General features: G+C 38.5%; 1 protein-coding gene across 2 annotated transcripts in view; it reads right to left on the reverse strand.

The window, feature by feature from the left end:
• The window catches only part of LOC126371211 (delta-1-pyrroline-5-carboxylate synthase), a 47633-nt gene that overhangs the window by 17152 nt on the left and 17485 nt on the right, over positions 1-12996 (reverse strand). For both annotated transcript variants that reach the window (XM_050016469.1, XM_050016470.1), the window contains exon 2: positions 1239-1415. In XM_050016469.1, coding sequence (XP_049872426.1) covers positions 1239-1415 — 177 coding nt within the window. The remainder of the gene's footprint in view (positions 1-1238; positions 1416-12996) is intronic.

A 12996-nucleotide genomic window follows, 5' to 3' on the forward strand; every position in this document is an offset into this window, starting at 1 on the left:
ACAAGGTCTTATTACAGTAAATATATAAGCTGTGGTATTATGTTCAAATATCCTGCCAATCTGACGGTTTAATAACTTTGCCACGTCAAATAATATCTTTGATCAGCATCAGCAATCTGTTCTGTTGATTGTTATTATGTACCTACCTATACAAACACCTTCTGGCTACAATCACAGCATTTTGGTGATATTTTCATAGGTTTAGCACTTAATGAGGGTGCGTTCCTCAAAATCAATATAGATGGCGCTGTATAGTTTTTTCTCCGTTTAACCTTCTAATTTCATGGATAACAGACATAATGCATTTTTTCTTTGTTTTTGGGTATAAATGATGACCATTTTTATTACATACACCCAGGCACAATTACTTGCTTCTGCCATTACATTGTATTTTGGAATAATTATGTACCCGAGTAATCAGAAAATAGGTAATTATCACGTTTAAACTAAACAATGCCATTTATTTTGTTTTGGTGAACATAGCGTGGAAAGTCCTTCATTGAGGAACCGCTTGGGTAAGTATGAGATTATCAACGAAAAATCTGACATTTGTACACGCTCCAGCAAAAGTTGACAAGCGTCAAAGCCAAAGACAAAATCTCGTTTCCACGATGACGTTGACAGATGTCAACTAATTCGTTGCGAACGTAGCGCGGAAGTTGCTTTTTTATTACTGACATGAATTGAGATCGTGAAATGTTCTGTTGCTGATTGACTTGAGTGGTCAGGATTGTAAATATAATATGTCACCGTTTATTGTATTGAAGTAGGAAAGACGTCACACTGCGATCGATTACCGTCACTCCGAGCATGATGACGTGTGTCGACTGCTTTAGACTCCGGCTAACATTAATACATACATACATAAGATCATGACTATTTCCCTTTAGGGTAGGCAGAAACCACGGAATTCCACTTACTACGATGCTGATACCCTGGCTTCCTCCGCTTTCATCAAACATGCTCACTCTTAACCTGACCTTTCTTTAAAACATCCTGGATCTGATCGCGGTATGTACAGTCATGAGCAATACAATGTGCGACAGAGTCCACTTTAGGACTCTGTCGCACTAACATATTTGACATTTAGTGAGACTTACACTTCAATTTGTCAAAAAAGTTAATGTGACATGGTACCAAAGTGTATACCTATTAATGCTCGTGACCGTACACCTGGCCTCTTCCAATTCTATCATTTACACCAGCATCATAAATCTAGCATTAATAATATCTTTTACCTGTTCAACGATAGAAGCGAGGCGACCTAAAGCCAACCCGTTGCCGTCCTCCCTGGTGATGACAGCACTGCCCAGCTTGACGACCAGCCGTCTCGCATACTTCAGCTGAGATCTGTCCGTGAAGGTCTCCTTCTTGCGCTCTGTGCTCACCAAGGTCCGTTTATCGAGGGTCAGGCCCTGAAATAAATATATATTCATTGCTAGCTTTTTTGGAGTAAAGCAGCAAAGTGTAACATAATGTACAGTCATGAGCAATATAATATACCCACTTTAGGACTCTGTCGCACTAACATATTTGACATTTAGTGAGACTTACAGTTCAATTTGTCAAAAAAGTTAATGTGATATGGTACCAAAGTGTAGGTATACATATTAATGCTCGTGACCGTACCATATCCAATTCGGTTGTTGACCTATCAGTGGCGGATTTACCAGTAGGCTGAGTAGGCTGAAGCCTAGGGCGGCAGATTTTAGGGGGCGGCAAATTTGGCCCAAAATTTTTTTTTGTCTTACAGAAATAAAAAAGACATTATTATATAAGTAAGTACATAAAGAAACAAGTGACAAGAATTTTAATATTTTAGTATAATGGACAGTGTACTGAACATTCTTACGTCTGTACGGGCTTCAACCGAACATATTTTGCTAACATTACGCCCTGCTTTTGGTAGCGCTGTGCACTCGATTATTATTAGTGTGAAACGCAGCGGCGGCGTAGCGTAGTGGAGGCGGCAGGGGCGGCCCGCCCCGGGCGGGTTTTTAGGGGGCGGCAAAATTTCACAATTTATAATCTATATAAAATTCTTCTTCTATCGTGTGGGTTGTGAGGTGGATTACCAACCTCATCAACCCAAAAAAAAACCCGTAAGTATATAAAAATGAAACCCGTTTTCCGTTGTCATGACATAACATAGAAACGGCTTGACCGATTCGGCAAATTTTTTTTTTGTAGTTTTCTAATAATCTGTACAAGGTTCTTACGGAAAAAAATATTAAGAAAAAATCTCAGAAGGATTGAAAAATATACATTTAATTTTTCATATTTTAAAAAACGCGCGTAACGAATATAGACATCATTAAATTTAAAACAAAAAATCTGTGGTCATTTGTAAATTGATATATGTAAATAAAAGGGCGGCAAAATTGTCTTCCGCCCCGGACGGCCGACACCCACGCTACGCCGCTGGTGAAACGGTCACTCAACGTAAACGATACGTACTAGCCACGAGCGCAAATAAAGAAATAAACCTACTTAAACGAATCTTTGAGTTAACGATCAAATCCTACAACTACAACTGAAGGTGGAGCGCTGAAGCCGAAACCCAGCATTGGCCCTTATAACGTTTGGTCCTTCGAGCTACTATAGTGGAATGTTGTGTTAGTGACTGTGATAGCGAATCGGTGCTTTTGGCCTGCCGCAAGCGGGTCTCACCAACTGCATTGAGAAAGCGCACATATCACTGTGTAACTAGCACGTTCTTGTTCCAGCGAAGCTTTAACAATTGACGCCACGATGGCAACTAACATAGATCAACTCCTCGAGAAACAGAAGGTGAACTACGATAACATCAAGCAAATCACCTCCAACTACGCCAAGGATACTGTTCAACGGAAGATTTTCAGTTATCTAGAAAAACGTCTAGAGGCTTTGGAGGCTCATTGGGCTGAGTTTAGCATGAATCACGGGAAACTTGCACCACTCGTGACGCCTGACATGGACTACGTCATTCAAGTAAACGGTAGCTTTATACGACAAAACACGACAGAAGATGTTCAAGGAAAACTATCTATATCTCTCATGTCACCACGCCCTACAACTGATGTCCAAATGAAAGATAACTAAACGGCAAGTTAATCTAAAGACAAGAATAAACTTAAGTGCTTTTCAAAAATCGGCTTCTAAAATTAACGTCGAGACACTAATCGCCAGAAAACATCGCCTAAAATTGATATACCCGAGTTTAACGGAAACTATAACAAGTGGGTGTCTTTTTGCGATTTTTATATGCTAACGAAGTCGTAAAAAGTACAGCTACTGAAATCCAAACTGAGAGGTGAACCAGAAAAGCTCGTACAGCATTTGAATATCAGCGCCGACAATTACGACTCATGCTGGGACATCTTTCGTAACCGGTATGAGAATGGACGACTCTTATGGTCATCATACATAAACACGGTTCTCAGTTTACCTGACATCCAAGCTGCATCGGCAATCAACTTATGCAGGACACTGTGAACGAGTGTATAAACGGCCTTAACACAGAAGTTTTGCGTCGTGCTGGTCTATCCGGGATAGAAGCGCTCATCATAAAGCATCGACTGAGATGGTGCGGTTACGTCTTGCGAATGGATGACAGCAGACTACCGAAAGCAGTTTTCTATTCCGAGCTCTCTAGCGGAAAGCGAAAACATGGTGGGCAATATCTGCGTTACAAAGACGTGCTTAAGCGCAATCTCGTGGCATGTGAGATACCAACAGTTAGTTGGGTGGATTGTGTTTGTCTTAGACCGGAATGACGCCGCGCCGTTCACAAGAGCGTCAATTTATTTGAAAAGAAGCGTTTACAAGATCTCGACGCAAAGCGCCAAATGTGGAAGACTCGATCAAAATCCACACACTCAATTCGTCAGCTTTATTGTGTGCCGTATGACCGGATCTTCAAGTCGAAGTTCGGTTTCGCCAGCCACATCAGAGCCCACCACAACATCGATCCAGGATAGATATTCAGGAGTCACCGTCGCCGGATACGGTTTGGACGACATGAATTATGATAATTAGTACTTACATGCTGCTGTTTTAGCTCAACAGTATACACTTCACTAAATCGACTGCTGTAAAAAAATCTAGAAACTGACACAACTTACTTCACAATCATATTAATAACGGGAAAAAGCCGATGTAATGAGGACGATAGAATACAAATCCGAAAGTTGCAATTTTATTAACAGAATAAAAGTACTAATAATTTGATTGTGAACTAAACTAGCGTATTGAATTTTAGAGGTCAGTAGGGGCGGCAAAAATTGAATAGCCTACTGGCGGCAAATTTGTAAATCCGCCACTGTTGATAGGAGATCTGTGCCCATCAACGTAACGTATACTTGTTAGCCGTTTTTATTTTTATTAGTTTAGGTCCTATTTACTTACTTTTAGATACGGACTGAAAGTAAAGAGTAGATCGAATGCATTTAAAGTTTTTCACTGTTAATGTCGTGGGAGTGAATTAGATGTTCTGATCACTCCAATTTATTGGATCAATATATATATATATATATTATGAGCATTGCACTTGCGTATCAGCACTTAGGACTTCGTATAAAAAGTGAGTGAAAGTTGACTTCTGATTACTAAGTCATGAGATACAAGAGCCAGTTTGAAGCGTCGAAAATAAATATTGTCAGAGACCCCTAGCCCACTTAAACACTCTGTGAAATTCCAATCCTGTTACAATTTTATAACTTCCTCTCGCAGTAAAAGTGCACCTAAGTTTCTTCTCCGCCGCTTGTCACAACTACAAACAATGTTACACGGACTGCTATTAAGAAATTAGAAAAGGACTGAAAATCTTCTTGAGAACTAAAAGCTTTTCCGAGATAACTAGTCAAAAGAGGAAAGTGTAGTGGCTCTGCACAGCAACTCCGCGGAAGCGAAAAATCAACCTCTCCTGTAAGTATGGAACCCTGTGGTATGGAACACACAGATGCGTGATGCATTCATGCACATACAATTTTATTTTAGTTTCACAGTTCTAAAATTAACCTAACTTGAAATAATCGTAAATAAAAACGCTATATTTTGAATGAAATTAAAATAGTCACTGCATTGGTTAGTGTGACAGTTATAAAAAATAGCTCTACCTTTATCTTTCTTGTACTTATTGCAAGTGAAAGATGGCAATAGTTTCAGAGCTGTCAAAACAAAAATATAATTAAATTTTGGCCGTCAAAATCAGCACCACTGCCAAAGTAATATCATACCCGCCACCGCACATTTATTGTAACAGACGCCGAAGGCAAAATGTTTCAACACTTTCAACTGAAATCACAGAACGCGTAGTGCAAAAGACTGGTATTGTAATATTCTACGGTCAGAACCGTAACTTTCGTAACAGATTTGACCCTCGTGCCATTTACACAGTGCCATTTTAAACAGTTCTTTTGCTGACCCAGCTTTAAGCTCTAAGCTGGAGCGAATATAGAGTAGTCGTTCAATTGCTTATTTTATCATAGATATCTTTGGTGAATTTTCACTTTGGTAACAACTATTAATTTAATATCCCGTAAATTCGTTATGCATATAGAAACTTGCCAAACTATCACCTTGCAATTTTTTTGGTAAGGCTTTATATTAATTGCGCAAAATATTGGTTTGTTGATCATGATAGAAATTATGGTTAACGTAGTAGAATTCGTGTCTGACACTCAACACACGCTGCCGCAGCTCGCTCGCTCGCTCCGCAATCAAAACATTTCGGGAAATGTTATTTGGGTAATGAAAATTTGCATTTGTTCGGCGAAAAGGCTGTAAGTACTTCCCTAAAAATATTTTCCTGACGTAACGGAACTTACATTTTATAAGATACATCATATTAGTGTTAGATCTTCTTTTCAGTGGCTACCAGTTGTTGCTTAATTACTTAAGTATGCTTCATCTCCCCCTTCTCCACCACGGATTTAATTTATATTATAAAAAATACGTTTTACATTATCTTTAAAAATATTTTTGAATATATAGTTTCTTAGAAATGCCTCTCACGCAAAAAACTTACTTAAAACTCAACACAGGGAAATGTTTGCCAATATTTTGTTAGTATTCTGAGAAGGCTTTAAAACAAAGTACCAAAGAAATCTTTTAATGCATTTTAAACAGGTGAGTTGACCAATCCGGCAATTTAAATAAATTAATAGGGTCGGTATTAAACAGGATACAGGGACTAATTTGGGACACTTTTTGACAACTTGTTAAGTAAGTATACGTTTACAGCTCTGTGCCGAGGTTTTATACAAGTTGTGAGAAGCTGCAACAGTTTTAGGCGGCTAAGACGTTCGTTATGTAAAAAAATGACCATTCAAAATATAACTGTGTTACCTACTGAATATACTGGGTGTTAGTGACATCGTAACGAATACTGAGGGGGATGATTCAGACCATGATTCTGAGTTAAAATCAAGTGGAATTTTCCGTCGCAAAATTCGTGATTTTTTTTAGTATTTTTTTAATTATTTTCAATTCTATACTTTTGCGTTCGAAAATTCCACTTGATATTAACTCAGAATAATGAGCTAAATCAGCCCCCTCAGTATTCGTTACGATGTCACTTACACCCCGTACCAGTACATACAGGTAGCCATACAAGTAGGTATGGGTGTTAGTGACACCGTAACGAATACTGAGGGGGATGATTCAGACCATGATTCTGAGCTGATATTAAGTGGAATTTTCTGTTTCATGAAATTTTTTGTGTTTTTTAAATTATTTTCCATTCCATACTTTTGCGACGAAAAATTCCACTTGATATCAACTCAGAATCATGGTCTGAATCAGCCCCCTCAGTATTCATTACGATGTCACTTACACCCCGTATAGGTTTACTTCAGACGATTTGTTCACTATTTTGCGGTAAGATTGAGAATCCTGAGGGTTCTTGGAGACAACTTGCTTGAGAATGGGAAGATGAGTGTTACTTGTTCCGATAGCTATAAGCATGATGCAGAGAAAAATTTGCATACTTGGTAATTAGGTCCAAAAATGGACACTGACGCTTACAGCCAGTTATTGGTAGTTGAAGGAACAGAATCCCTTACAGAATACGATATACTTGGTATGATAAGCATCTGAATACAACTTCTATATACGTAGGTAACATGTATGTTATACAAAATATCACGCCTATTTCCCGATATAGTAGACATATATCACGAAAAACCATTGTATCTAATACGCTACGCTGTCACACCACTTTCGCTTCTTTTAATCTCATCAAAGTCATCATTCATGAACGCAGGTTTAGAGCATCCTTGCCTTTCTTTAAAACATCCTGTATTTTTTTGTTTTTTTTTCTTCCAGGCCAGTAGCATGTACAGCTACTTCCGAAAAACCAAAAACGATCATGTACCCTTAATCCAGTCCTGCGAGGAAAATCTCGTAATAAGCAGTTTGTGTTCGAAGAGGGTGGATTAGAGTAGGCGGTGAGATGTTTGGAGATTATGTACCCTGAGCCAACGCAGGTGGCGCGTCCCACGGCTCTCATATCCCAATATGCAAATTCCAGAACGAATTTTCGCTTGTTCCTTCTTTCGATGCTTTTGTCGACGATGGACTTTGAATTTAGAACGTTCGAATTCGTAAATAGAATCGAAAATTTAAAAGATACGATTTGAATAAATTGATTGCGATTTGTCTGACACATTAGAATAAGTACATTCAAATTTATATCAGATTACTCTTTAGTCTATTCATTACTCCAGCGATTCCCAAACTGGGTTCCGCGGAGTCTAGAGGCTCCGTAGAAAAGTCATCAGATCTCATTTTCATTTTGTTCTATTTAAATTAGTGTGTCTTTGATTTGTAATCATTTGATATTTGGGGTTCCAAAAGTGAAGGGTATTTGGTGTTCCATTATTTTAAAAATTAGAATGAAAAAATATATTTTTTTTTTTATATTTTGGACGCCACAGTAAAAACAAACGAAGACACAAAGAAAAAAAACATAATAATAAACACAACCTTGGAGGAGGCCTATGCCCAGCAGTGGGCGTCGTACGGCTGATAATAATGAATAAACACAACAATAGAAAAAACACAGTTTGGGAAGTTTCAGAACCGGTGCAGTATACACTCGTTTATCTTAAACTCTCAACAACTCCTAGAGCTCGCAAGCCGCTTGTTATTCCACCTAACTCGAAACTTGTGCGCAACTAAACAAAAATCAAGCGTACTTGCTAACAAAAAGGCAAGTTCTTCGTTCTTGCTTACACCTTCGTTAAATGTTTTATAGTTGATCTTCTTTGTTTATCCACTAATGAGATCGCAGCAAAAGGAGCCAGCAAGTTTGTTGTAATGTTTGCAAGAAACTCAACGTACGTTGTAATATTATGTTTCGTTGTTTTAGTAAGTCCTCCACCACGTTTCTTTCGGCCAAGTAGTTTAATAAAATGTACAAAGCCGTAGTGGACGTGGGGGAATATGCTCTACTTAGGAAAATTTACAAAAATATGTAAGTATTTTAATAAGTTTTCTTTTTGATGTGACTAATTGTACATTTGCTTCAGTTGGCATAAATACGAGTAATTAGCCGGAATTATTTCTATTCACTACTTTAACTAGGAGAATTAAAGTTCTTTAAAACTCTGTTTTTGGCGTGATTTCTTGTAGATTTGCTGCAAATGGCGTTAACTACTTTTGCGGACAAAAAGAGAGCGCTGAGAGTTCTCACCCGGTACAAAATTTAAGACAACATGCCTGAGGGTTCCCAGTTGGGCGCGAACCTCGGTTCAGGGCCGTCATCTGAGAGGATTATATTATGAAGAATTAATAGACCCTAGTGGGTCAATAGCGATAACAGCTGAATGAGGGAAATCGTCTACCACGCCGCTAGTGTTTTTACTTCTCTCGCGTGGCAGAGATATCGAAGAGATTTTAAAAGTATGAATTCTAAAAGTACATTCGGTCTTACTCACGACTTTATAAGATACATAAGTCACAACAATTATACGCTACTAACTGAAGTATAGCAGGAGGTATCCTATTGGAAGTGATGCAACGAGCACGCATACAAAACAACTCCAAACTACACTTAGCAACTTAAATGGCTGTTTAAGTTCAGCAAGATGAATCACAGCACTTTACGATGATAAGTCTCGTTAAAACTTAAAGTAGATTATGGCATGCAAATCATGCTACGGATTAAACTTGATGTGGAACAACAACTTATGTAGACTTGTATGGAAATAGGGCTTTAAGTGTTCATGAACCGAAATGTAGTTAAAAGCAGAATTTAGTGATGATTTTCATATCTAAACTCTTATTGAATATACTAATGAGGGACTTTCCAATCGAACGTACTACATACGTTCCATGAAACACACGATAGATGGCGTTGTTCACTTTTAAAGTAATAATTAGGTATCTGTTCGTCGTACGGCTGATAATGATGATAAGTCGAGCCGTGGTAGCCTAGTTGCTAGAACGCTAGCCTCTCTCGAATCCAATGATTGTCGAATTTGTTTTCGAATTCATGTTTGGATCATAAATGATTATCACGTACTCAGCGGTGAAGGAAATCATCGTGAGGAATCCCACATGCCCGAGAAATGCATTTTCGAAGGTATGTGACCTAACCTGTATTGGGATGGCTTTCCCTTCGCGGGTTGAAAGGTCAGACAGACAGTCGCTTCTATAAACCAGACCTGTCAAATATTCAGGTTAGGTAAGCGGACCCTGTGAAAAACAGGATAATGCTAGGGAGATGATGAATTGTACTGAACTACTTAGTCGCTCTGTCTAATAATAAGTACGTATTTTACATCTTACTGTTAGCAAATATTTGAAACCAAAGACAGCTCTTGAAGCTTAAAACTCACAGAGCAGTAGGTTCAGGGAGCGTACTCGAGGGATTTTTGTAATGTTTGAGTTCGTATGCATAGAATAAACAATATTATTATTCTACGTACTGGGACACTATATATGAGGAGCTCGGTGGCGCAGCGGTAAACGCGCTTGGTCTGGGATTGCAAAGGCCGGTCATAGGATGGGTGACCACAAAAAAAAGTTTTCATCTCGAGCTCCTCCGTGCTTCGGTAGGCACGTTAAGACGTTGGTCCCGGCTGCATTAGCAGTCGTTAATAACGATCAATCCGCACTGGACCCGCGTGATGGTTTAAGGCCCGATCTCCCTATCCATCCGTAGAGAAGGCCCGTGCCCCAACAGTGGGGACGTTAATGGGCTGATGATGATGACTGGGACACTATATATTTATATTTGGACACTTTATATTGGGATACTATAATACCAGCGTCATGGTTCACGCCGCGACTTGTGCTGAGTGAGGCTCTTTTATCTCAGGCCGCCCACCACCACCTTACGATCATTCTAATGAACATCGTCTTTGCTTTTTGTACCTAATTGTTTTGTGAATTTTTTTTAAGAATTGTTTTGTCTTTTTTTGTGTGTGGCGTGGCGTACACACAAAAAAAGACAAAAGAATTTTTATAATAAACGTTTTCTAATGTATTCTATATACACTACGCGTCGCACCCAAACAAGCTTGGAACGAGCTTGGTTTATCTGCCCCGAGTTCTACTTTTATCCACGGCTTTTAATTTAACATTTTATAAATATTAACCAAGAAATAAGTTATTCTAATTTTCTTTCTTTATGCTTATTTGAAAAGGTTGGAAATTCTCATTAACACGCGAAAGGGTTCGCCTTAAATCAAAGGCACATTTTCATGACACGTCATAAAGAAATTGCGCTTACGACGGTTTACCCAAAGGCTATTTATACATAATAAAAAAAATGTACTTAGTTTAAAATAAAATGTCTAGTTCAGTATCATTATATTATATACATTTCATTATACGTAAGTGAGGAGCTCAGTGGCGCAGCGGTAAACGCGCTCGGTCTGCGATTGTTAAAGTTAAGCAACTTTCGCAAAGGCCGGTCATAGGATGGGTGACCACAAAAAATAGTTTTCATCTCGAGCTCCTCCGTGCTTCGGAAGGCACGTTAAGACGTTGGTCCCAGCTGCATTAGCAGTCGTTAATAACCATCAATCCACTGGGCCCGCGTGATGGTTTAAGGCCCGATCTCCCTATCCATCCATAGGGAAGGCCCGTGCCCCAGCAGTGGGGACGTTAATGGGCGTTATGGGATACTTAAGTAAAAAAACAAGTTCAAAAATAAACTAGACTTACAATAATAATCCGCGCTACGAAAGAAGTCGACGGATTTTTATGGAACTAATTGACAAGTTATAATAATTCTATGTAAAATCTGCGACGGTGGCGTCGCGGCCGCGGTACGTCTTTCGTGATGCGCACTACATTTTTTAAATCTTTTCATTTTGTAATAACAGCTTTAATAGCTTCTTTAGCTTATTTGAATTTTGAATTTGAATTTAGATCTGTCAAAGTACAGAAGCCAGTGTTGTGACTTCCATTAGCATAGTGACATATCAATCGAAATTACTTAGTTTATTAATACCATAGAAGTAGGTAGGTATGGTGCTAGATATAATCATCATAATTTCCGAATACATCAAACAACCTGATGATAAGTAGTTTGTACTCGTAATCGGAAATGCGATGGTTGCTGAAAGACATTATGAAAATAAAAGCACTGGGGGGAGGGGGTTAAAAAGGCCACATCAATTCAATTCACCTAAAAAGCAATATTGCTATTTGACGTTTGTTGACATTGACCTACAAATCTCAAATTGCAATATTGCTTTTTGGATGAATGAGGGGCTTTCCAGGCTACGTTCCTCTAAAACAATATACAGGGTGTTAGTGACGGCGTAACGAAAACTTTGAGGGATGATTCAGGCTATGATTCCGAGTTGATATCAAGTGGATTTTTCCGTCGCAAAAGTATGGAACGGAAAACAAATTAAACAAACACTAAAATTTTAATGACTTTTCTGACAGGAAATTCCACTTGATATCAACTCAGAATCATGGTCTGAATCATCCCCCTTAGTATTCGTTACGGTGTCACTAACACCCATACCTACTTGTATGGCTACCTGTATCTACTTGCATGGGGTGTAAGTGATATCGTAACAAATACTGAGAGGGATAGTTCAGCTCATTATTCTGAGCTAATATCAAGTAGAATTTGTCATCACAAAAGCATAGAATTTAAAATATTTTAAAAAAATCTATAAAAAAATCATGAATTTTGCGACGGAAATTTCCACTTGATATTAACTCAGAATCGTGGTCTGAATCATCCCTTTTAGTATTCGTTACGATGTCACTAACACCCTGTACATATTACATTGTATTTTAGAATAATTATGTACACGAGTAATGAGAAAATAGCTAATTAATCATCATGTTAAAGCTGTACCTACAACACCATCTATGTACCTGGTTTGCTTTGGCAGCCCAGGTAGGACTCATATTCTATACTGAGTGTTAGTGACATCGTAACGAAAACTTTGAGGGATGACTGAGACCATGATTATGAGATGATATCAAGTGGAATTTTCCGTCGCAAAAGTATGGAACAGAAAATAACTTAAAAAAAACAAAAATGTTCATGAATTTTCCGACTGAAAATTCCACTTGATTTCAACTCAGAATCATGGTCTGAATCATCCCCCTCAGTATTCGTTACGGTGTCACTAACATCCATACCTACTTGTATGGCTACAGTATGTACTTGTGCGGGGTGTAAGTGTCATCGTAACGAATACTGAGGGGGCTGATTTAGCTCATTATTCTGAGTTAATATCAAGTGGAATTTTCGATCGCAAAAGTATAGAATTGAAAATAATTAAAAAAATACTAAAAAAAAATCATGAATTTTGCGACGGAAAATTCCACTTGATTTTAACTCAGAATCATGGTCTGAATCATCCCCCTCAGTATTCGTTACGATGTCACTAACACCCTGTATACGCAAGGAACCGAATCTCGACCTCTCGAACCTTTAGATTCCGAAACCAGGCGTGTTCATTTAGAAACGCTTGGTCCCCAGACGTTGACGAGACCATCACGCGTTTTAAATTTCTCGTCCCGCCATATCTTTTT

Source organism: Pectinophora gossypiella, chromosome 12 (genome assembly GCF_024362695.1).
Source record: "Pectinophora gossypiella chromosome 12, ilPecGoss1.1, whole genome shotgun sequence".
Lineage (NCBI taxonomy): Eukaryota > Metazoa > Arthropoda > Insecta > Lepidoptera > Gelechiidae > Pectinophora > Pectinophora gossypiella.